Raw genomic sequence first — 21006 nt, forward strand, 5'->3', positions numbered from 1 at the left:
TGTGCAGCGTGCGAGCCACGTTTGGATTTGAAGGTAGCAACTAGCAAGTGGGGTTCACATTCGAATTGACAGTTTCTTAACAAATCGAGTTCAGATTATTAAATTAAGACGCCAATAGAATGACTCAATAACGACCCAACCCACGCGATTTGTCATCCATTAAATAACCCTTTTCACGTAAGGCCATTTTTCACTTTGGTTCAATCAGATTGATCTTAGCTATACATAACAAACAAATTTACATGATAGTCTTTGAATGCTAATCTTTTGCTCGAAGATTTTCCAAGCTCAAATTATAAATTTAGGCGTCACGAAAAATTAACCAAAACTATAGATTTCCGTATTTTAGTCATAGAGAATGCACCAAAAATATACAACTAACTTGAAAATTCAAAAGGGTGAAACTTACTGCAATACCGGAAATGAAAACCAAAAGATGTTGGAGATTCAGTAGCAATAATGCTAACAAGGTGCAAACACACCTTTTTATTCTTCATATAATTACATTGCCCTCAACTGGGACAGTCCTCAGCAACAACGGCAGTGTCGCTGTCGTCGGCCGAACCATCATCACTGTTGGTATCAAACGTCAGAAGAAGCTGCAGCAGGTCACTTCGATCACTGAAAAGATTTCTATTGTTCTCGGAGTCTGTCCTCTGCCTCGGAAAAGAAATAAGCTGCAACATCAGATCCTCTGGAGAAACCATACGGTGCATCCAACCCCCCGATTTGGGTGTCGTCTGGAAATACAAAGTGCAAAAACATCATAAGGCAATGAACAGAGCATCACCAAGACCACAGAAAACATGGCACCCTACTTATTTAGGCTCATTTTGCATTGTCAAAACCATGTCATAATCAAATCCTAAGACTCTATAACCAACCAAAATCGCTACAATTATAATCATCAGAAGCAGCACTGTAGTCGTCATTATAACCTTCGGATCCAGTGTCAGGACAAAATTCACAGTCCTGATATAAGTCTCTATCAATAACAAAACCAGTACTATCACCTCCCTCGTTATTATCTTCCTCCTCCAAATGCTCATTCAAAATTTCATTCCCACCACGGTCATAGTTCTCAGTTATATGTTCGCCGTTGTCGCCATGGCTATCACCACCACCATCATCATCATCGCTGTCATCCTTACCTTCATCATCATCGCTGTCACCATCGCCATCATCATCATCATCATCATCACTGTCACCTTCTTCGCTATCACCTTCATCATCAGGAACAAATTCGCAGTCTTCATATAAGTCTCTATCAATAACAAAATCAGTACTATCACCTCTTTCGTTCTCATCTTCCTCTTTCAACCTCTCATTCAAAACCTCATTCCCACCATGGTCATAGTTCTCAGTGGTTTGGCCGTCATTGTTACAATGGCCATCACCATCGTCATCACCATCACTCTCATCCTTACCTTCACCATCATCATCACTGCCATCACTGACACTATCATCATCATCATCATCTTCTTCATCTTCATCTTCATCTTCATCGTCGTCGTCATCTTCTTCATGGGTATCATCGTCAATGTCCGAATAGACGAAGTCATCATCGTCATCATCATAGAAATCACCAAAGGAAAAGAAACCAAATCTTTGAGGTATCAAATTCAGGACCCTATCCTATTATGTAATGTGGAAACATTAGAACTTTCTCCAAATTAGCAGAATATCTCGAGACAGATTCAATCAAAAATATCACTTGGAAAACACAGACAAAGAAGTTCGCCAAATTGTGCAAGGAAAGGGAAAAAGTTTGCTTAAAAGAAAATCACTAATCTTGGTAGGCCCAAAGATACGCGTCAATTTTTAGGATAGCTTCTTGTACAGGCAATTCCAATTTAACTGGACAAAAGTCAACCATAAAGGAAACTATACTAAGACTTATGTTTTTAGTGAAACTTGCTTAACAATTTGACAGATTTGATACAGATTTGACAGATTATATTAACTTTCAGAAATGCAAATTTTAATTTACAAGGAAACCAAGTGGCTGTGAAGGGCCAAGTTGTGTAAGCTATGCCAATATAAGTCCTTCGCATAAGATCAGAAAAATAAATCGAGTAGACTTTCATGTTATTGCAGTAACCATGCAATATAATTTTTCCCTTAGCTATCGTATAGTCTCCAATAAGAGTTGTCTTATAACTGAAATGGAGGTTTCTCAAGCATACTGACACACAACATGCATAGTAGTAGTACAGTAGTAGTTAGTACTATAAATGAGTTTATTCACCCACTCGACAAGATTCCATTACTTAACAGGCAATCCGGATAAAGGCTAGCAGAAATATATAAACATACCTTCTGAATATTTGCTGGTAGAATGGCTTTATCAATGGGTTTTGGAACCCACATTTTTATATCATTCTCAATTCCACTACTGGCTAACACTGTAGCATGAGGATGAGTCTCAACACAATTTACTACGTCCTTGTCTGCTTCCATAACTCGGACAAGCTTCCCACCTTTTTTGTTCCAAATGAAAATTCTCCCACAATCTGATCCACTCACAACATACTCACATTTAGGGCCAAAAAAGTTCACTCCCTTCACTGTCTCAGAGTTCCTATGCCCTTTATAGGATTGTGGAGCAGCTTTTATATTGTCCTCAGCATTTGAAAAGGATGACTCCCAAATATTATCTGTGGTCAATCCACCAACATCACTGCTTTCGGACACTTGAGAAGAAATTGATGGATTAGATCCTAATCCAATATCCTTTGTAAACAGGTATATAAACTCATCATTGTAGGACACAAGAAGCTCGCTCTGACTTGAATATGCCAACCCAGTTATTCCCACACTTTTATCACCAACTAAATGACTGGGGCAAAAGAAGTCAGCAGGCTGACCGAATTCTGATGATCCATTCCATTTATATTTACGAATGTCATAAACTCGAGCAAATGTATCAGATCCTCCAACAGCAAACAAATTTGGATTTCGTGGATCAATGGTAATTGCATTCAGATGCAAATTGCGAAAAAAACTATGGCGGAGAAGAGGCTGACAAGTTAAAAGCCTAGTAGCTCTTTCAGTTCTCAGGTCAATCTGCACAATACATATTGATTGGGCTTATTAAAAAAACACAAATAAGGATAGACGGACATACAATGAAAGACAAATAACTGTCTGCAATAGTCATGCCACATAGTATAGTAGAATTCATTCCTAATTTTCTCTTATGATAACAGGAAAGAGATAAAAGAAACAAGGGACGTGAGGTGTACTTTTGATAATTAACAATGTTGTTTACTAGGTTAGTGCTAGTAGGATGTACTAATAGTTATAAGGTGCTAGCCTATATGTTTTCATAATTCCATGATATGCATTTTACTGAGTTATATTCACACTGTTGCTACAAGAACAATGGATAAGAATATAGGAAACATGAAAGGCAATTTCGATATCTCAATCCCATGATTAATGAATCAATTATTGTTATAAAAAAATACAACAATGTGATCCACACTCAGAAACAACAATGCACATAAATTTGACAGTTGGACAGATAATTGTTTCTCACAAGAGTGAAGAGACCACAAAATTTTTACTCATTATGAATAACATAATAACAATCAATACAAATCATCCAAGACCTATAAATCTAAAGAATCAAAACTAAATATGCATAAGTGGAATTCTAGAAACATCCACTCACATGTTGAACCAATCCATCCTCACCACAAGTATAAAAAATGTAAGGGCTTCCAGGTTCAATGGCTAATTTGTGCACTCGCCCTTCATGTTCTGCGAGCAGTTTAGTCTCCACTCCACTCTCACGAATCTGAGCGTGTCTCACCTGAATGTAAAAACTCACTTGTTTGAGAACAGATAGTCAAAAAGTAAATGCAGTACATTGTGGTTGTTAGGGTGGGTGTGGAATGATAGAAAAAATAAACCACCTGTCCATCAGCAGCGCATGTAACAATGCTCTGATCCTCTGAGTAAGGCATCATCTTCGCTTGGAAAACATTGTTAGCATGACCTGAATGGAAAGAAAGTTTGACTCGACCAGACTCCCAGTCCCAGAGTATGATCTTTCTATCGTCAGAACCTGATACAAGAACATCACCGAATGCATTGAAACAAACAGTGTTCACGCAACCACGGTGCCTATCTAGTTTTCGCAGGACATCAAGACGAAGCACTAGATCCTGAAAACAAAGAACCAAGGAAATGAAACAACTTTCCAAACAAAGAGGCTAAACTACCTCTTCAATTTCACAATGTAAAGACCCAACCCATGCATCAAAACACATAACAGAATAGAGAATATTCATTCAGATGTTTTAGAATGTAGCCTTTCATTCCAAAGAACATACTGTATTTAACAGACACTGGAATAAATTCTCTATACACGATTCACATTCTTATAGCAACAGTTAATCATCTCATCAAATTTATGTTGGCCACCGAACCACTTTTAGGGATTACCACTTAATTTATTCAGCTACTGTCTAGCTAACCATTGATGGCATTCAAAAGTATATTTAACTGTAATAGAATATTAATAGGATTACCAAAGCATTAGATTCAGATAGAAAAGTAAGACCTATCTGTGTCATAGCTTGCACGGAAGAACTGAATTTACCCCATAAATAATCACACATTGTCTAAAAACCGGGGATTAATAGATTTCCACTGATCATACATATTATCTCAGCTTACGAGCAACCGAATACTCAAAAACATATCTGAAACTAATAGAAAATCAAAGTAGAGGAGTAAGGAATTGACCTCAGAGGCGGCAAGGCGGTTAGCGAAGTTCCTAGAGGAAAGTTGGCCGAGCTCTCGTCTCCATACGTCCACAATCGCGGAGTCGAAACTCATTCTAGGTCGCTTCTTCGTCGTCATCGACCTCCAACCCTAGCGAATTTTTCTATTCCCGATATAATTCAGAAAATTGGAGCCCAGGCACAATCAAATAATCGAAACCAAAATCCCCATGGAATTATTTTTTTAAGACTTAAACGTTCCAGAGATTACATTAGTGGCAGATAAGAAATCAATGTACGCCATTAGAGAGGGAGAGCACATGAGAGAGGAACACCCGAATAGATCTATAGATGTAATCGTGTTTGCACTTTCACGATTCGAAGCTAACCAACTGTCGGCTTACGGTGAAGGTATCTCGTCAATATAACTCTTCCGTCGTCCAATTCAACACTTTGCATCTCCTTATCCACTTCTCCTACTAACAACAAAATAAAATAAAATAAAATAATATTAATATGTGAAGATGGATTATTTTATTTTGATGCGAGTGTGGAGGAGGAGATCCACTTTGCCAATTGAATTGAGCCCATATGAATTACTACTGTATTTTTTATTAGTAGGAGTATAACATAAGCATATTAACAACTTCTATTTTATCGAGTATAGTATTATAGTATCATGAAATTAGAGCACTTTTTTAGTTTTCATAGACTTAAATTGATTGTTAAATAATAAACTTCGATAGATAATGTAAATATCTCAGTTCAGTCCGACTCTATCTTTTGTCAGTAAAATTTTGTCATGTATGACATGCTAATAAAATCTATATGGATGCGTCCAATTTATATTGGACCAATTAACTTTCTTCACTGAACTTCCTTCGCAAACTAAGAGCATCCGCAATAAGTGAGCTAAAGTGGGCCTGTTGCAGGTGGCTCGTCTCGCTAAGACTCTTGCTGTGGAGAGGAGGGGCGTGAGCCAGCCCCCTAGATCGGCTCATGAAGTCCACTCACCTTGCGAGTGGCTTTTTTGCTTGGTTAGAAAGAATATATGTATAAAAATAGATGTTTAATTGTGATAACTTTAATTTTAAAACAACATAAAATTATAATTTTGCAATAATCTATGCTTAAAGTCGAATCCTTAAATTAGTAAAAGATATACTCCCTCCGTTCCATAGTAGTGGAGTCATTTTGCCATTTTGGTACATTCTATAGTAGTGGAGTCATTTCCCTTTTTAGTAAAAGTTAACACATTTCTTCTCACTTACTTTACTCTCTCTTACTTTATTCTCTTTTCATCTCTCTACTTTCTTAATCTCCGTGCCGAAAAGAAATGCCCCCACTACTATGGAATGGAGGGAGTACTATTTTGTAGGAGTAGGTTTTGAGGGAACCTTTTATAAATAAATTTTCAACTCCATCATTCTGTGGCCTCTGCTACTGCCACATCATGACGGTTGCGGCGATACTAGGAAATTCGTAGCCGCCCCACTGTGGCGAAGCTTGATGCAAATCAGACGCCGAAGAGCGAGATTCCATCTCATAGAACATAGAAAATTATGGGAATTATAAATTATAAAAGGAGTACGTCTTATTTACCTAAACTATTTATAATTTCCAGTTTGAGTTTATTTTTAGTCTAAATCTTCTAAAAAATATTTAATGAATATTATAGATAAAAGTATTTCAAATTTCAACAAAAATAAATATACGAATATAAGAGGACACATAAATAGGATTAAATTAGAATTTTAAACATAAAAAAAAAATTAACGTTTATCCAATTATAGAACTTGGTAGGCACCACCCACCTCAGCCAGCTTGCTGCGTGCCGATGAAACAAGTTGAGCGGTTTCTCTCCACCCTCACAGCATAAGGGGCTACAGAAAACATGGCATCCCGCTTATTTACACTCATTTAAAATCAATCATAGTTTCCATCACCAATCGAAATCACCACGATCACTCAACACTCGCTTGCGCAGCTGTAAAAATTACCTTCGCCTTGAGATTTTTCTCGCAATAACTTCAACTTCTTTAGCTTCTGCGCTCGGAAATGTCCTCTTCATCTTGTTTTCATCATCTATACCCTCCTCATCTTCGTCTTCATCATCTATATTGTTAGAAAAGGAAAGATTGTGATTAGAATCAACTACTCTAATTAGATGATTGACAGAATATTTTGTAATTAAGGATCTTAGCATGTACATTGCTTTCTACCCCCTATTTAAAGGGTCCTCTGTACAATGAAATAATCATCCTATTCTACACAAAACAGTTTCTTCCTTTCTTCCTTTTCACAATGTTTTCTGCACCATTTAACATGGTACCAGAGCAGGACTCATGAAATTTTCATCACTGTCCCTAACCTTTCTCGACCTTAAGCCAAATCTGCAGAAACCCATTCAAAACAAACCATGTCAGACGAAAAAAACCCATCTCAGTCGGATGAAATTGCTCGGAAAATTGTCGAAATCATGAGCAAAAGTCTTGTCATGATGATACCATCAACACCCAAACCAGAGACCACAGAAAAACCGTTGTGTACAAAATCGATACACAACCCCTCCACATCGGAGGAAGCAAATTGAATGGAGAAAATTACTCCGAATGGGCCGTTCTGATGAAGACTGCTATAAGCGGCAGGGGAATGGTTTCTCACGTAACCGGAGTGCCACCTCCCCCGCCACGAACCGATCCAGCCTTCCCGCAATGGCAACAAGCTGATCACTGCGTGTTTACATGGCTCACACATAATATCGAACCTCGGTTGGTCAGCCGAGTGTTGAAACAACCGACTGCCAAACACATATGAGATGTGTTGGCTGTCACGTACGGGAGCGGAGGAGATAAACTCCAAATCTACGATCTGCATATCAAAGCCAGCATGGTGAAACAAGGAAGCCAATCGTTAGAGGAGACATGGAGTACCCTACAAGATTTATGGATGTCAATTGATCAGAAACAGACAAATCCTATGAAATACCTGGAGGACATGGAAATACATGATAATTGGATCCAAGAACAGAGACTTTATACGTTTCTGACTGCCATTGACGGTAAATATGAAACAAACAAAAGGGAGATAGTTAAAATGGAGCCACTTCCCTCGGTTGACCTTGCCTACAATCTGATCAAATAAGAGGAGACACGGTCTCAAGTGTTATAGTTAGGAGCCGGAGCCACTACAGAAGGCATCGGAGCAGGACTTGTCGTCTGAGGAGGGTCAAACCAGCATGGCAACGGCTCAAGGGGCGGCGGCAATCGCGGTGGATGAGGCGCCTGGAACCGGCAAAACAATGATGAAGACAAATTGAAGCTTGTATGTTCCTATTGCAAGAAGAAGAAGCACACGAAAGAATTGTGCTTCGAATTGATCAGATTTCCCGATTGGTGGGAGGAGAAACACGGCAGGAACTCATCCACACCACCGCTATCCGCGCCACCACGCGCGCCCTGGAACCGCGGCGGCCGCGCTGCTGCAGCTATCGGAGGGCAACCGGGAGACGGAGGAAGCTACCCTATCGCCACCGCCGAGGGCAACAGGGAAGCCGCTCAGACTCAGGGCGGCGACAGGGGAGCAATCGGTGCTACTCAGCCGGCGGGTCAGATGGGAGCCGCCAACTTCGCCGGAGGAACGGTGGTATCGAATTGGTCAGAGGAGGAGTTTGGGCGAGATGGAGAAACAGCGGCGGCGACAGGTAATATAGGGTTTGTGGGTTCTTTGGTTAAAGAACACCAAACTTTACAAAAATCCTATTTTCCACCCCAGGAATACAATAAATTACGTGTACCCCATTTATTGCCAAATGACCCATATTCTCTTGTGTTGTGCGAATCTGACCCCGAATTAAGTAATTTCCCTGTTAATACCCCGATTATGTGTAAAAATAGATTTCAGCCCCTAGAATACATTGGAATTGCATGTCAGGTGTCTAGTGGATATAAGAAAAATGATAGATGGATATTTGATTGTGGGGCGACTGATACGATAACTTATGATGCTTCAGATCTTACAGGGATTCAAAAACCTCAGAAATCTCATATTCAGATAGCTAATGAGGAGTTTACAAAAGTTGAGGGGGCGGGAACTGTGAAAATATCACCTACCATTCAATTATCTAACTGCTTTTACATTCCTTCGATGCCTCATAAATTGTTGTCTATTAGTCATGTCACGAAGGAATTAAATTGCACCTTATTGATGCAACCTCATTTTTGTCTGCTGCAAGATATTCGAACCGGGGAAATAATTGGACGTGGCACTGAACGTGATGGATTGTACTATGTAGATGAGATAGCTCAAAAAGGGACCGCCATGCTAACTCACGGGTCTGCCGATAGGAAAGCTTGGCTTTGGCATTGACGCTTGGGACATCCTTCTATCGGTTACTTAAAATTATTGTTTCCTGATTTTGTTTCTAAACATGATGAGTATTGTGAAACCTGTTTTTTGGCCAAAAGTCACTGAACCTCTTATCCTTTGAATAATACTCGTGTTGATTTCCCTTTTTTCCTTAATTCACTCTGTTGTTTGGGGGTCCGCATCTTTTATTGGGGGGCAGGGTCTTAGATACTACTTAGTTTTTGTAGGTGACTGCACTCGCATGACTTAGGTATATTTCATGAAAAAAAATCTGATGTTTATACACATTTTCCATACTTTTTTAACCTTATCAAAACCCAGTACCAACACTCTATAAAAATCCTGAGATCATATAATGGGAGGGAATTCGTTAATTCGGCCATGAAACAATTTTTTCATGAAAATGGTCTGATTCATCAAACCAGTTGTACCTATACTCCCCGAACAGAATGGTGTAGCCGAAAGAAAAACCGTTCCCTCCTTGAAATGACCCGCTCTAGCTCATTGAATCAAAAGCCCCAAAACACTTCTGGCTAGAAGCTATTGCCACCTCAGCCTACCTCTTGAACAGATTAGCTACAAGTATCCTCAAACACCAAACACCACTCCAAGTCCTATCCTCCTTCACTAAAATTCCACCACCTTTAACTCTTGAACCGTGAGTCTTTGGGTGCTCCGTTCTTGTTCATACCCCAAAACATGAACGAACCAAACTTCTCCTTGTGCAATTAAGTGTGTCTTTGTGGGGTATGGGGTAAACCAAAAGGGGTATAGGTGCTTTGATCCTAAAACTAATCAAATGTTTGTCACGATGAATTGCAATTTCCTTGAAACCAAATACTTCTATACCCACCTTAGCGGTCAGGGGGAGAATAGTAGTAAGGACCCGCTAAGTTGGATATCAGCGCCAATGCCAACGCCAAGTAATCCCGAAGTGGGCCCTAACAGAGGCGGCAGTAAGCGATCCCGCTGAGCAAGTCTCTGAAGTAGGACAGTTCGTTCCTGAAAGTGACACTCAGCCAACTACTTCCCCGTTGAGGCTATCCAATGTAAGTATTGATAACCCTGCTCCTCCAGTTTCCTTTACTACTGATGATGTAAGTGTAGAGGAAGAAGCAGGCCCTGATGTGGAGAACACAGATGAAGAAACTAGTGGCGTAGAAGAAGTCGAAGGAATTGACCCCGACACAGGGGGGTACATTCTTCCACACCGGGCGAACAGGGGAGTTCCGCCAAAAAAGATATACACATGAGAGGATTAATAGGAAGGCTCGCTACTCTGTTGTTTGCCTAGTTACGAGTCATCTGTCAGAAATGACTCAAACATTTGAGAAGACACTGTATGAGGAAGAAGAGATCCCACAGTTATGGGAAGAGGCTATGAGTAGGGCTGGCAATTTTTGACACGACACGATAATCCGACACGAATCCGCACGAAATTATTAGGTTGGGGTCAAGTCTTATTGGATTTGTGTCCTTATCGGGTTGACCCATTAAGAACCCGATAATTTTGGGTTGGGTTCGGGTCGGATGCGGGTCAGATACGGGTAACCCATTAAAAAATAATATTATTATTTTTATTATTATTTAAAAAAATCTATATTACTTTAATTTTTTAATTTCTTATAAATTAGGTTTAAATAGTATAAAATGAATTTTAATTGTGTAAATTAGGTTAAAAATCAAGGTTTAATCGTGTAATATTAGGTTTTAATCGTGTAATATCAGGTTCGGGTTGTTATCGTGTCGTGTTAACCCATATTATATCGTGTCGATAATGGGTTCGTGTCGGGTGCGGGTCGTGTTCGGATTTGAAGGTAGCAAGTCGGGTTCGTGTTCGGATTTACAGTCTCCTTAACAGGTCGGGTTCAGGTTAGACCTTATTGGGTTGGGTCATTATCAGGTTGACCCGATAACGACCCAATCCGCACGATTTGCCAGCCCTAGCTATGAGGCATAAGCACTGGAGAGAGGCAATGCAAAAGGAAATAGATGCACTGATCCAGAACAACACTTGGGAAACATGCATCTTACCCAAAGGGAAGCGGCCTGTAGGATGTCGATGGGTCTTCACTATCAAGAGGAGACCAGATGGCTCAGTTGAGAGGTACAAAGCACGGCTAGTCGCGAAGGGCTATACTCAGACATATGGGGTAGATTATTCAGAAACTTTCTCCCCAGTGGCCAAGATGAACACAATTCGAGTCTTATTGTCTGTGGCGGAAAATAAAGATTGGCCACTGCATCAATTCGATGTGACGAATGCATTTCTTCATGGTGAGCTAAAAAAGGAAGAAGAGGTGTATATGGAGGCCCCTCGAGGATTTGCAGCAGACTTCAAGATAGGAGAAGGATGTAGGCTGAGGAAAACTTTATATGGGTTGAAGCAATTCCCAATAGTATGGTTTGGGAAGTTCGTCGGGGCAATGATTAGTTATGGATATAAACAGAGCAACTCTGATCATACTCTGTTTCTGAAAAAGAGAGGAGATAAAATCACTTGCTTAATCATATACGTCGATGACATGATTATCACAGGCGACGACTTGGAAGAGATTGAGAACTCGAAGAGGAATCTGTTTCAGGAGTTTGAGATGAAGGACTTAGGGGATCTCAAGTTTTTTCTTGGGATCGAGGTGTTAAGATCACAGAGAGGAATGATTTTTAGACAGAGAAATACATTATGGACATCCTTGCATAAACGGGTCTCCTAGAGTGTAAACTGGCAGATACGCTTATAGCAGTTAATCATGGATTGCAGATTAATGATAAAGCCAAGTTGACCGATCGAAGTTAATTTGAGGGGGAGTGTTAGAAAAGGAAATATTGTGATTAGAATCAATTACTCCAATTAGATGATTGACAGAATATTTTGTAATTAAGGATCTTACCATATACATTACCATAGTCAAAACTAAAAATGCACAAGTGTTATTTTAGAAGTGTGCACTCACATGCTGAACCAATCCATCCTCACCGCAGGTGTAAAAAATGCGAGGGCTTCCTGGTTCAATGGCTAAATTGGGCACTCCCCCATCATGTTCTGCAAGCAGTTTAGTCTCCACTTTGCTCTCACGAATCTGAGCGTGTCTCAACTGAACGTAAAAACTTGCTTGTTTGAGAATGATCATATGAAAGGTTTAGGGTGTGGGTGTGGGTGACAGAGAAAAAAATAAATCACCTGCCCATCAGCATCGCTTGTAACAATGCTCCGATCCTCGGTGTAAGGCATCATCTTTGCTTGTAAAACATTGTTACGATGACCAGAAAGGAAATAAAGTTTGACTCGACCGGATTCCTAGTCCCAGAGTATGACCTTCTGATACGGATTGGAGGGGGGGAGAGAGAAAGATGGTTGGGCCGGCAGAGAGAAAGGAGGAAGTAGGTGGAGAAGATTAAGGAAGAGAGCTGATTCCTATTTTTATGCTTTTCAAATATTTGTTATTCGGTTTCCTTTATTTTAGCACTAGAATTGCCTATATATAGAGAGAGTCTCCTAATAGAGAGATGATCTTAGAGAGATAAGTTTATTAGGACGAGTTTATCTCGTAGGCCTCCTTCGTGAGGATTAGGCCTCTGCGGAGGATTTATAATTCTTGTTTTGCTATTCATTCCCTTCAATAAAGAGCATTTCTAATTCCAGCCTTTACTCTTATCACCTTCCTATCATCAGAACCTGATACAAGAACATCATCGGACGCATTGAAACAAAGTGTGTTCACTCTACCAGAGTGGTTATCTAGTTTTCGCAGGACATCAAAAAGAATCACCAGATCCTGAAAACAAAGAACCAATGAATTGAAACAACTTTCCTAACGAAGAGGCCGCCAAACTACCCATTCAAAGGCTCAAATCTCGCATAAAAACAACCAACAAAATCGAGAATATCCTTTTAAATGTTTCCAAAAAGGAGAACATGGATATGCAATTGCACAAGCATGAAGCATCCAAGTAGTAATAAACAAATGTGGCATTTCATTCCAAAGATCATATGTAACGGAGACTAGAATAGAATTTTCCAAATGTGATCCACACTCTTATAGCAACAGTTAATCATCTAGCTATTAATTATTTTAAGTTTTCATCTAAAGCAGCCATTGATGACATTTACAGATATATACAGCTGCAAAGATTGAGTGAAAAAAATACTGAAACTGATAACAAAAAACATAAGCTAAATTATCAAGGCTGAGGAGTAAAAATAGACCTCAAAAGCGGCAAGGCGGTTAGCGAAGTTTCTTGATGAAAGTTGGCCGAGCTCTCGTCTCCATACATCCACAATCGGGGTTTTTTCTATTTTTGTTCTAAACCACAACTATCATTCCTCGTTTGTACTGGACTTTTTTTTTGTTCCGGATTTGGGAGAGACGCATGACCCTCATGCGTATCCTTTTAATGAGACGCATGACGATTATGCGTCTTTCATAAAGACGCATGAGGGTCATGCGTCTCTCTTTTTTTCCGTTATTTTTTAACGACGCATGAAGGTCATGCGTCTTAGGGAAAGACGCATCTCCCTCATGCGTCTTCTTTTTTTAAAAAATTTCACCAACGACGCATGAGCGTCATGCGTCTTAGGGAGAGACGCATGAGCGTCATGCGTCTCTAACTTGCTTAAATCAGTGCCCAAGGCAGAATAGGCAGAATACGCGAGAGGAAGACAAAACTTGCGATTTCGTTGGCGATTTCTTGGCGATTCCCTTCATATTTCGGTAAGTTTCCTTCAATCTTTCAACATTGCTCCCGTATTTATTGTTTATTTGCATATTATTAGGGTTTTTGATAAATTTATTGTATACTTACTATATTAGGGTTTATTGAAAAAAATTGTCTTTAATTGTTGTTGGTTTGTATATATATTTTTGCAGAAATCATGCAAGTATTCGTGAGTTTATATTGGGGTGGTAGAATATATCAACTTCCTCAAGTGGGCATTTGTTATGATCCTCCTCGTGCGAGAGCTCCATCGTATTGGATTCATGTGTTTCATTATCTGAATTAATTGCAAGATAAGAATAGATTCAAACCAACACTTCATCGAAATATCTTGGAGGCATTGTTTCTTGGGTACCGGTACGAGTTATGTATGTACTGCGGTTGACAGTGATCAAAGTGTGTTTTTTATGTTCAATGCGGCTCTAAATTCTACTCGGCATATTGAATTATTTGTTGAGTATTCGTCTGTTGGAAATGCCTTCATCCCACCAATTGTTGATCATGGTGTTGGATCATCTACGAGGTTTGAACCTTTGAGCATGGATTGCGGTATGAATGAGCAAACAGATGTTGCAGATGCTGCTGATGTTGGATTGAATACTCAAGAGACTGTAGAAGAGCATGCTGATGTTCATGTAGTACGAGGAGACCTTGATGATCCAGAATTGTCGTCATCATCGTCTGATGATATTTTAAGTGATGATTCCGGTGCTGACTCTAGTGATGAGGAGGTAGTGTATAAACCCGTCGTGCAAGGTGAACAACCACTTCCAGAATACGTGCACACTGGGTTGAACTATTTTTGCAAACTGCCGAGTGGTCCTTCTGAGGCACCTGAAGTTGGTAATGAACGCAGTACCATGTACTGGGATGAAAAACACCCATATCGGATTAATGGGGGAACAAAATTTGATAGCAAGCTGCATGTGAAGACTGCTATTACTATGTGGAGTCTGAGGCAACACCGGCAATTTAGGGTGGTTGAGAGCAAATTAAGAAGGTGGCATGCCGTGTGCAAATATCCAGCAGGGAGGACAGAAGATGGGACAGCTATTATCAGCGAGACCGACGCTGAAAAAGCGAATGAATGTCGATGGGAAGTTTCTGTTCCACACATGGCCCATGATGATATGTGGGAGATTAGGAAGTGGCGGGGACGCCATAGTTGTGAAGGCCATCGTAATGATAGAGGACATGCTAACTTTTCATCACCAATGATTGCTTTGTGTATTCGCCATCAGTTGCTAAAAAATGCCGAGTTCAGTGCCGCAGTCGTAAGAAATTTTGTTCATGACAAATTTCATGTGGTAATCAGTTATAAGAAGACATGGTATGCACGGAGAAGGGCTTTAGAGATTGTGTTTGGTGGATGGGACGAGTCATTTAGGGATTTGCCAAGCTACATGCTTGAACTGCAGTATAGGAATCCAGGCACAATCGTTGAGTGGAGGCATAACGAGTTGTTGAGCCAGGGCCGTACTAAAGTCTTCTATTACGTGTTCTGGGCACTTGGGCCTGCTATACATGCTTTCCAGGAGTGCCAACCTGTTTTAACAATAGACGGGACTCACCTTCGAGGAAGATTTAAAGGTAAGCTGCTTGTTGCTTGTGGTGTTGATGCTAACAAGAAATGTCTGCCTATTGCATATGCCGTTGTTGATGAAGAAACTGGCGACAGCTGGGAGTGGTTTTTGGATCATGTCAGAATTCATGTGGTGAAGTACGAAAGGGAGGTGTGCATCATTTCGGATAGGCATAAAGGAATCCTTAAGGCTATGCATTCTGATGAATGGAAAAAGTCGTCGATATGTCACCACAAATTTTGTTTGATCCATGTGAGGAAAAATATCTTGACAAAACTTAAGGGTAAGGGTGGTAAAGCGAAAGGCATGATATGGGCAATGGGTGTGACAACTCAAGTACGCAAGTACATGCGAAGGCGACGTGCACTACAGGAGGAAAGTCTTGTTGCGATACACGAGCTCAACAAAGCCAAAAAAGAAAGTTGGTCTCTTTGTTACAATGATGAACTGAGATGGGGGGTGCCCTCAACAAACATGTCAGAGAGCTACAACAACGTGTTGAGAGGTATAAGAGAGCTGCCAATTAGAGCTTTGGTTGATCTGACATTTTGGAGAACAGTGGAATGGTGGGCAGATAGAAAGACAGAAATACAACATACCGAAGGTCGGTTGACCCCGTGGGCGAGGGACAAGCTTGATGCGAATGATGCGAAGGGGCAAATGCATTACTGTTCAGTACTTGACCGAGAAATAGGTCATTACCAAATTCGAAGTCGTCCACATGTTGAAAAGGGACAGGCAAAGGGCAATAATAGACAAGACGTCGAGTTCATTGATTCAAAGTGCAGTTGTGGAAAGTGGCAGATGTGGAGAGTTCCTTGTTCCCATGCGTGCACCGTTGCCAGAGATCGAGGTAACTCTATGTTTGAACCACATAATAGTCTTCACCTCTTCCGGATCGCCAAGCCCATTCAACCACATAAATGGCACCTTACACCCCGTGGTGTCCAGTAGAATGAGACCTTCTAATAAAATTAGGGCGTGGATACGTGCCCTTTGGATGTATACGTACGTAGGTAGGTCATCACCCAGAGGCATCCTTGTGTAGTTGATCAGCGCGGTCATCAGCAAACCGTCTTGCTTTGTCTCTGTGGAAGTATCTGGTATCCATCCCAACAGATCGCGGCACTTGTTGGTCCAATCAGGAAAGTTGTCATGATAGTCACGCCCTGTGAAGACGCGACCCTCCGCCCTCAAGCCCCAAATGTGTCACGACCGCATTTTCTAAGGATAGAAAACACGGTTGATCGCGACTAGGGGAGGGTTAAAGAAGCGGGGAAGAAAGGGGAAGAAATGGGAAAAACATCAAAACTCGACCATAGGTCCAAACAAATGGGAATAGCTCGAAATAAAATCAGAGTTTTGAACAAAATAGACTTGAGTCTTTTAAGATGCACAACGGAAGCAAATGAACGCGGTTCCATGTATGAAGACATGAACCTCCGAGAGTCAAAATCTGACTGAATTAAATGTCTTGTCTCAATAGCACTTCCTCCACCACTTCGCTGCTCAACCTGCACATTTAGAAATATATGCAGGGCTGAGTACAAAAAGTACTCAGTGAACACATTGCCGAAAATTACACATATACATTTGAAAATATTGTCAAGCCATCATCACAGTAACACTCGGGGTGTTGTTGAAAAGACCCGAGCTTACTAAACATATCACATTGGACTGCAGTCCCTTTATCCTGTACTTAGCCATATCTGATCACATTGTGCCGTTGAGATGGTGTTCTCACACGGTCACCTTACATACATGTGCCGGGAAGGTGGCCACCTTCCACGGTCACCTTCTCTGCCCAACATGTCAGAGGTATCCTTGTGCCGGGAAGGTGGCCACCTTCCTCGGTCACCTGCTCTGCCCATCATGACAGAGGTAGCTTGTGTACACTAGTCCGAGCGGGGACACCACCCTCACTGGGACCCGAATTCGACTTATATCATCATTCATAATTCATTTGGCCTTAGCCAAACAGATAGGCATCATACACAAAACATTTATGGCAAGACAACATCTTTAAAAAAAATCACAAACATGTGTTCATGTTTTCATAAAAATACGATTTGTATTTTTAGTATAAGAAAGCTCACCTTGTTCGTTTAGTTTCTTTAACTTGAATTTTCCTGACTCCACCCTTAACTCACGGAGATAGCCTTTTGAAAACAAACAACGTACTAATAAGACTCGAGAAACTCACATACTTAGGAATGCATGCCCCTACTTTATTTCTTTTATCATTTGTTCACCGTTAGAAAATTTTAGAACCTTGCATATTAATTAAATTGGGAAAATTTAATTAATAGCACTTCTGTATTAAACTTAATTATTTCTGTGACTTGAGAACGTCGTCTCCCTCTTTCTTTCCATTTCCTTAGCGGCCGCCCGAGGCGTCGCGGGGCGATGCCGGTCGGCCGCTTACGCCCATAATTCCTCCGTTGGCTCCTCGTATTTTCCATCATAATATCGAACATTTATAAAAGTGCACAATTGAATTATCGCAACTATTTTCCTTTGTTAAGAAAAATTATATGTTTCCCGAATTTGGGATAAATTATTCATACTTCAAAATTATATCAAAATTAATTAAATAATTCCCCACAATTAATTCAATTATCAACCCAATGATTTATTACAAAACCCAAATTCTCCACCTTATCTCTCAAATTAATATTCTAAAGCCCCAAAACAATTTTCAAAGTCAACACCCATAAACTTCTAAAGCCTAAAGAAATTTAAATGAAGCCCATACTTTAATAATCCATCAACTCCAATTAATGAGGCCAAAATCTTAAAAGAAAAACAAAAGGCTCAAAACATTTTATTTTTAGCACAAGGCCAAAGGGCTCAATTTCATTAAATAAGGCAATGGCTATTTTTTTAAATGAATTAAGAGAGGCCCAAATTCTTAGAGAATAGAAGCCCAAAACCCCCCTTTTTTTTACAACACAAATGGCCCAAAAACAAAGCCCAAAATTATTTCATAAAGGGCTAGGCCCAACATTCTATTTCTCTATTTCCTTTAGCCCAAAAATTAGTTAAATTTCGAAATGGGCCTAATATTTCCGATGCATCGCAGCCCCTAAATAATTAGAAAGAGATTGGGCTCGGATTTATTTTGCATAGCCTAATGCTAATTATTTTAATGGCCCAAAACCATTTAATTCATTAGCCCAAAGCTTAAGCCCAAATTAAAGAAACCCTATGTAAAACTAAGTCTTCTTCCTTCCTCCCTCATTCTCCAAAAAGAACGACAACCTTTCTCTCCCACTTGGACTCCGCCGCCACCATCCTCACTGCAGCCACTCGCAAGCGCCGCCGCTCCGGCGGCGTTCCCTCTCCTCCCTCGCGTCTCTCTCCCTCTTTTCTTTCTCTTCTCTCTCTCTCAGCCTCACGCCGTCGCGCCGCCATCCCCCATCTGTCTTCCCAGATTCGCCGCCGCGGCTTCGTCATCGTCTTCCCGGAAGTCTGGCGTCTGCACGCTCCATCTCTCTCTCGGTCAGTCCCTCTCTCTCTCTCCTCTCCCTCTTTTCTCCCCTTCTCACACCACCGCCGCCGCCGCTGCTGTGCGCGCGGCGGTTCACCGTCCGTCTATCTCTCTCGGTCCCGCTGTCAACACCGATCACCGCCGTCGCCCTCCTCTCTTTCCAGATCTGCCGCCCTTCTCTCAACGATCCGCTGTCTCCGGTTAGCCGGCGAGCTCTCCCTCTCCGCACCAGTTCACCGACACCCCCCCTAAGGCAAGGGTCTGGTACTTATTGGTTTATGCTCTAAATTTGTTTTTCTAGAGAATTCAATATTCATTCTATTGTTTTTGCATAGATTGTGGACTTATTTCCAATTATGAGAGTTTGAGTTCTCGTCACTTTATGTTTCTGTTTCTGGACTATGAAGACTTTCTATTCCTTTCGTCAATTTCTATAACTATATGCTTATATGTGATGCAAAAATTGAAAGAAGATATAAAAAAAAGGGTTTCTGGTATTACCTTTTTGATGTGGGGACGAAGTGTTGTTGCATGTGGGGGACTTGATCTTAAATTGTCTGCAACTCTCCTTCATCTATCCTATGCGAAATCTTTGGAAAACTGAGTGTGAACTCTTTGGAAAGCTTGAGTGTGATAGGGGTGAAAGTGATTGTTATATCTATCCCTACATGTAAAAAAAAAAAAAAACGTGGGCAGCAAGTTGTGGGCAGCAAGTTGCCTGACATTCTCTCTCAAATATTCTTATTTTAGACATCTCATTTAATGCAGTTAATGCTGCTGTCGAAAACTATCTACTCCTTTTTTTATGTTTAATTTGTTTTATTATATTATTTGTGTATTTATTGTTTAATTTGGTGTAGGAAGCAACCCGGTTCAAGCTCGTGGCTGTCCGCGTTGTAGTACCCGATTTTTCTTAGAACGCACGATGTATAGCTTAAATTTTGTTGGACTTTTGTTGGATGTACCGGGCATTAAAATTTTGATTACGAGCCTTATTTATTATTTATTTAAATTTATTATATTGTGAAATATATTTTTACGTGTTCTATTCACTTGCTTAACGTCAAACCAAACAACAACAACAACAATCTATCGTAGCTCAGATTTAATAGCATACACGTCACTTATATAGATAATCAAGCTAATAATATTGTTTCTAATAATATCGGTTTTGCGGGTCGTTACAAAATGGCTTGCACATCTTCCGAGGTGATCGTCGCCTCACCGATCGGTAGATGGAAAGTGTGCGTCTCCGGCCTCCACCGTTCAATCAACACCGTGATCAGCTCATTGTCCACCTTCATGGGCTTCCCACAATCGATCACGCCTTTGAAACCAAAGACGTCAAGCCAATATCTAACATTCTCGTGAATTTCGACGTCCCAAGTCTTGCTTTCTGTCCTTCGGACCTTAAATACTTGGGCTGTGCCCTCTTTCATGAGTTTATGTGAAATGTGATGTTTCTGCATATTTAGCAAGGACGGGTCTTCGGGTCCATATAATAATTGTCCGCTAGAACTTGAAGTCTCCATCTAATCTAAGTACATATTCACAAAACAAATAACATATACATTCAAATTCATCGTCAAAATAACAACACATCATAAACCAAATGATTGATTCACTCCAATTCAATACAATTCATGATTTATAAGGCCTAATTTACATATAACTACTAAATTAGAATGTTAAATTAAAAGATGCATTTCAACCTATACTCTATTCTCCAATAACAACCAAAATCACAACACCAAGCATCTCAAACATATCAATAACTATATAATAGAATGAATTTACCCACTAAAAATCCATTACAATTAACTACACAACAAAAAAAGCGGCCAAAATTTAGCAATTTGTTATAAACCCTAATTTACAAACATTAGGTGAAATCTAAACAAACTATGCAAATTAACAACAAATAAGGAAGGAATGTTGAAGGATTGAACGAAACTTACCGGAATACGAGGGGAAATGGTCGGATTCGCCGGAATTTCCAATCAAAAATCGCCTAAATCGCCTAATTCGTCTTACTGTCGCGCCTGAATGAGGCTACTGCCTCGCCTCGTCTGATTTAATTCGAATTTAAAAATTTTTAAAAAAAAAGAGACGCATG

General features: G+C 40.3%; 2 protein-coding genes and 1 long non-coding RNA gene across 7 annotated transcripts; 1 reads left to right on the forward strand and 2 right to left on the reverse strand.

Moving 5' to 3' along the window:
• Positions 1-293: 293 nt before the first annotated feature.
• On the reverse strand, positions 294-5186 carry LOC121751560 (DDB1- and CUL4-associated factor 8-like). Its single transcript, XM_042146313.1, has 6 exons — positions 4756-5186; positions 3921-4172; positions 3677-3817; positions 2317-3066; positions 939-1635; positions 294-740 (listed from the first exon to the last, which is right to left on the reverse strand). Exons 1-6 carry the CDS (start codon positions 4870-4872, stop codon positions 634-636), a joined length of 2064 nt encoding a protein of 687 aa, XP_042002247.1. The 5' UTR covers positions 4873-5186; the 3' UTR covers positions 294-633.
• LOC121751561 lies at positions 5142-19744 on the reverse strand. Of its 4 annotated transcripts, none has more exons than XM_042146315.1 (5): positions 19392-19744; positions 17497-17559; positions 6734-6848; positions 6548-6616; positions 5142-5212 (listed from the first exon to the last, which is right to left on the reverse strand). In XM_042146315.1, exons 1-5 carry the CDS (start codon positions 19462-19464, stop codon positions 5197-5199), a joined length of 336 nt encoding a protein of 111 aa, XP_042002249.1. In that variant the 5' UTR covers positions 19465-19744; the 3' UTR covers positions 5142-5196. The 4 variants fall into 4 exon arrangements, with proteins under 4 accessions (XP_042002249.1, XP_042002250.1, XP_042002248.1 ...); XM_042146316.1 differs by having other exon boundaries at positions 5148-5209; XM_042146314.1 differs by lacking the exon at positions 5142-5212 and having other exon boundaries at positions 6421-6616.
• On the forward strand, positions 18466-19919 carry LOC121751562. 2 transcript variants are annotated; one of them, XR_006040120.1, is made up of 2 exons: positions 18466-19154; positions 19751-19919. It is a non-coding gene; the product is annotated as an uncharacterized LOC121751562 (long non-coding RNA). The 2 variants fall into 2 exon arrangements; XR_006040119.1 differs by having other exon boundaries at positions 18466-19149.
• Positions 19920-21006: the final 1087 nt, after the last annotated feature.

This window comes from Salvia splendens, chromosome 10 (genome assembly GCF_004379255.2).
Source record: "Salvia splendens isolate huo1 chromosome 10, SspV2, whole genome shotgun sequence".
In the NCBI taxonomy this organism is placed as follows: Eukaryota; Viridiplantae; Streptophyta; class Magnoliopsida; order Lamiales; family Lamiaceae; genus Salvia; species Salvia splendens.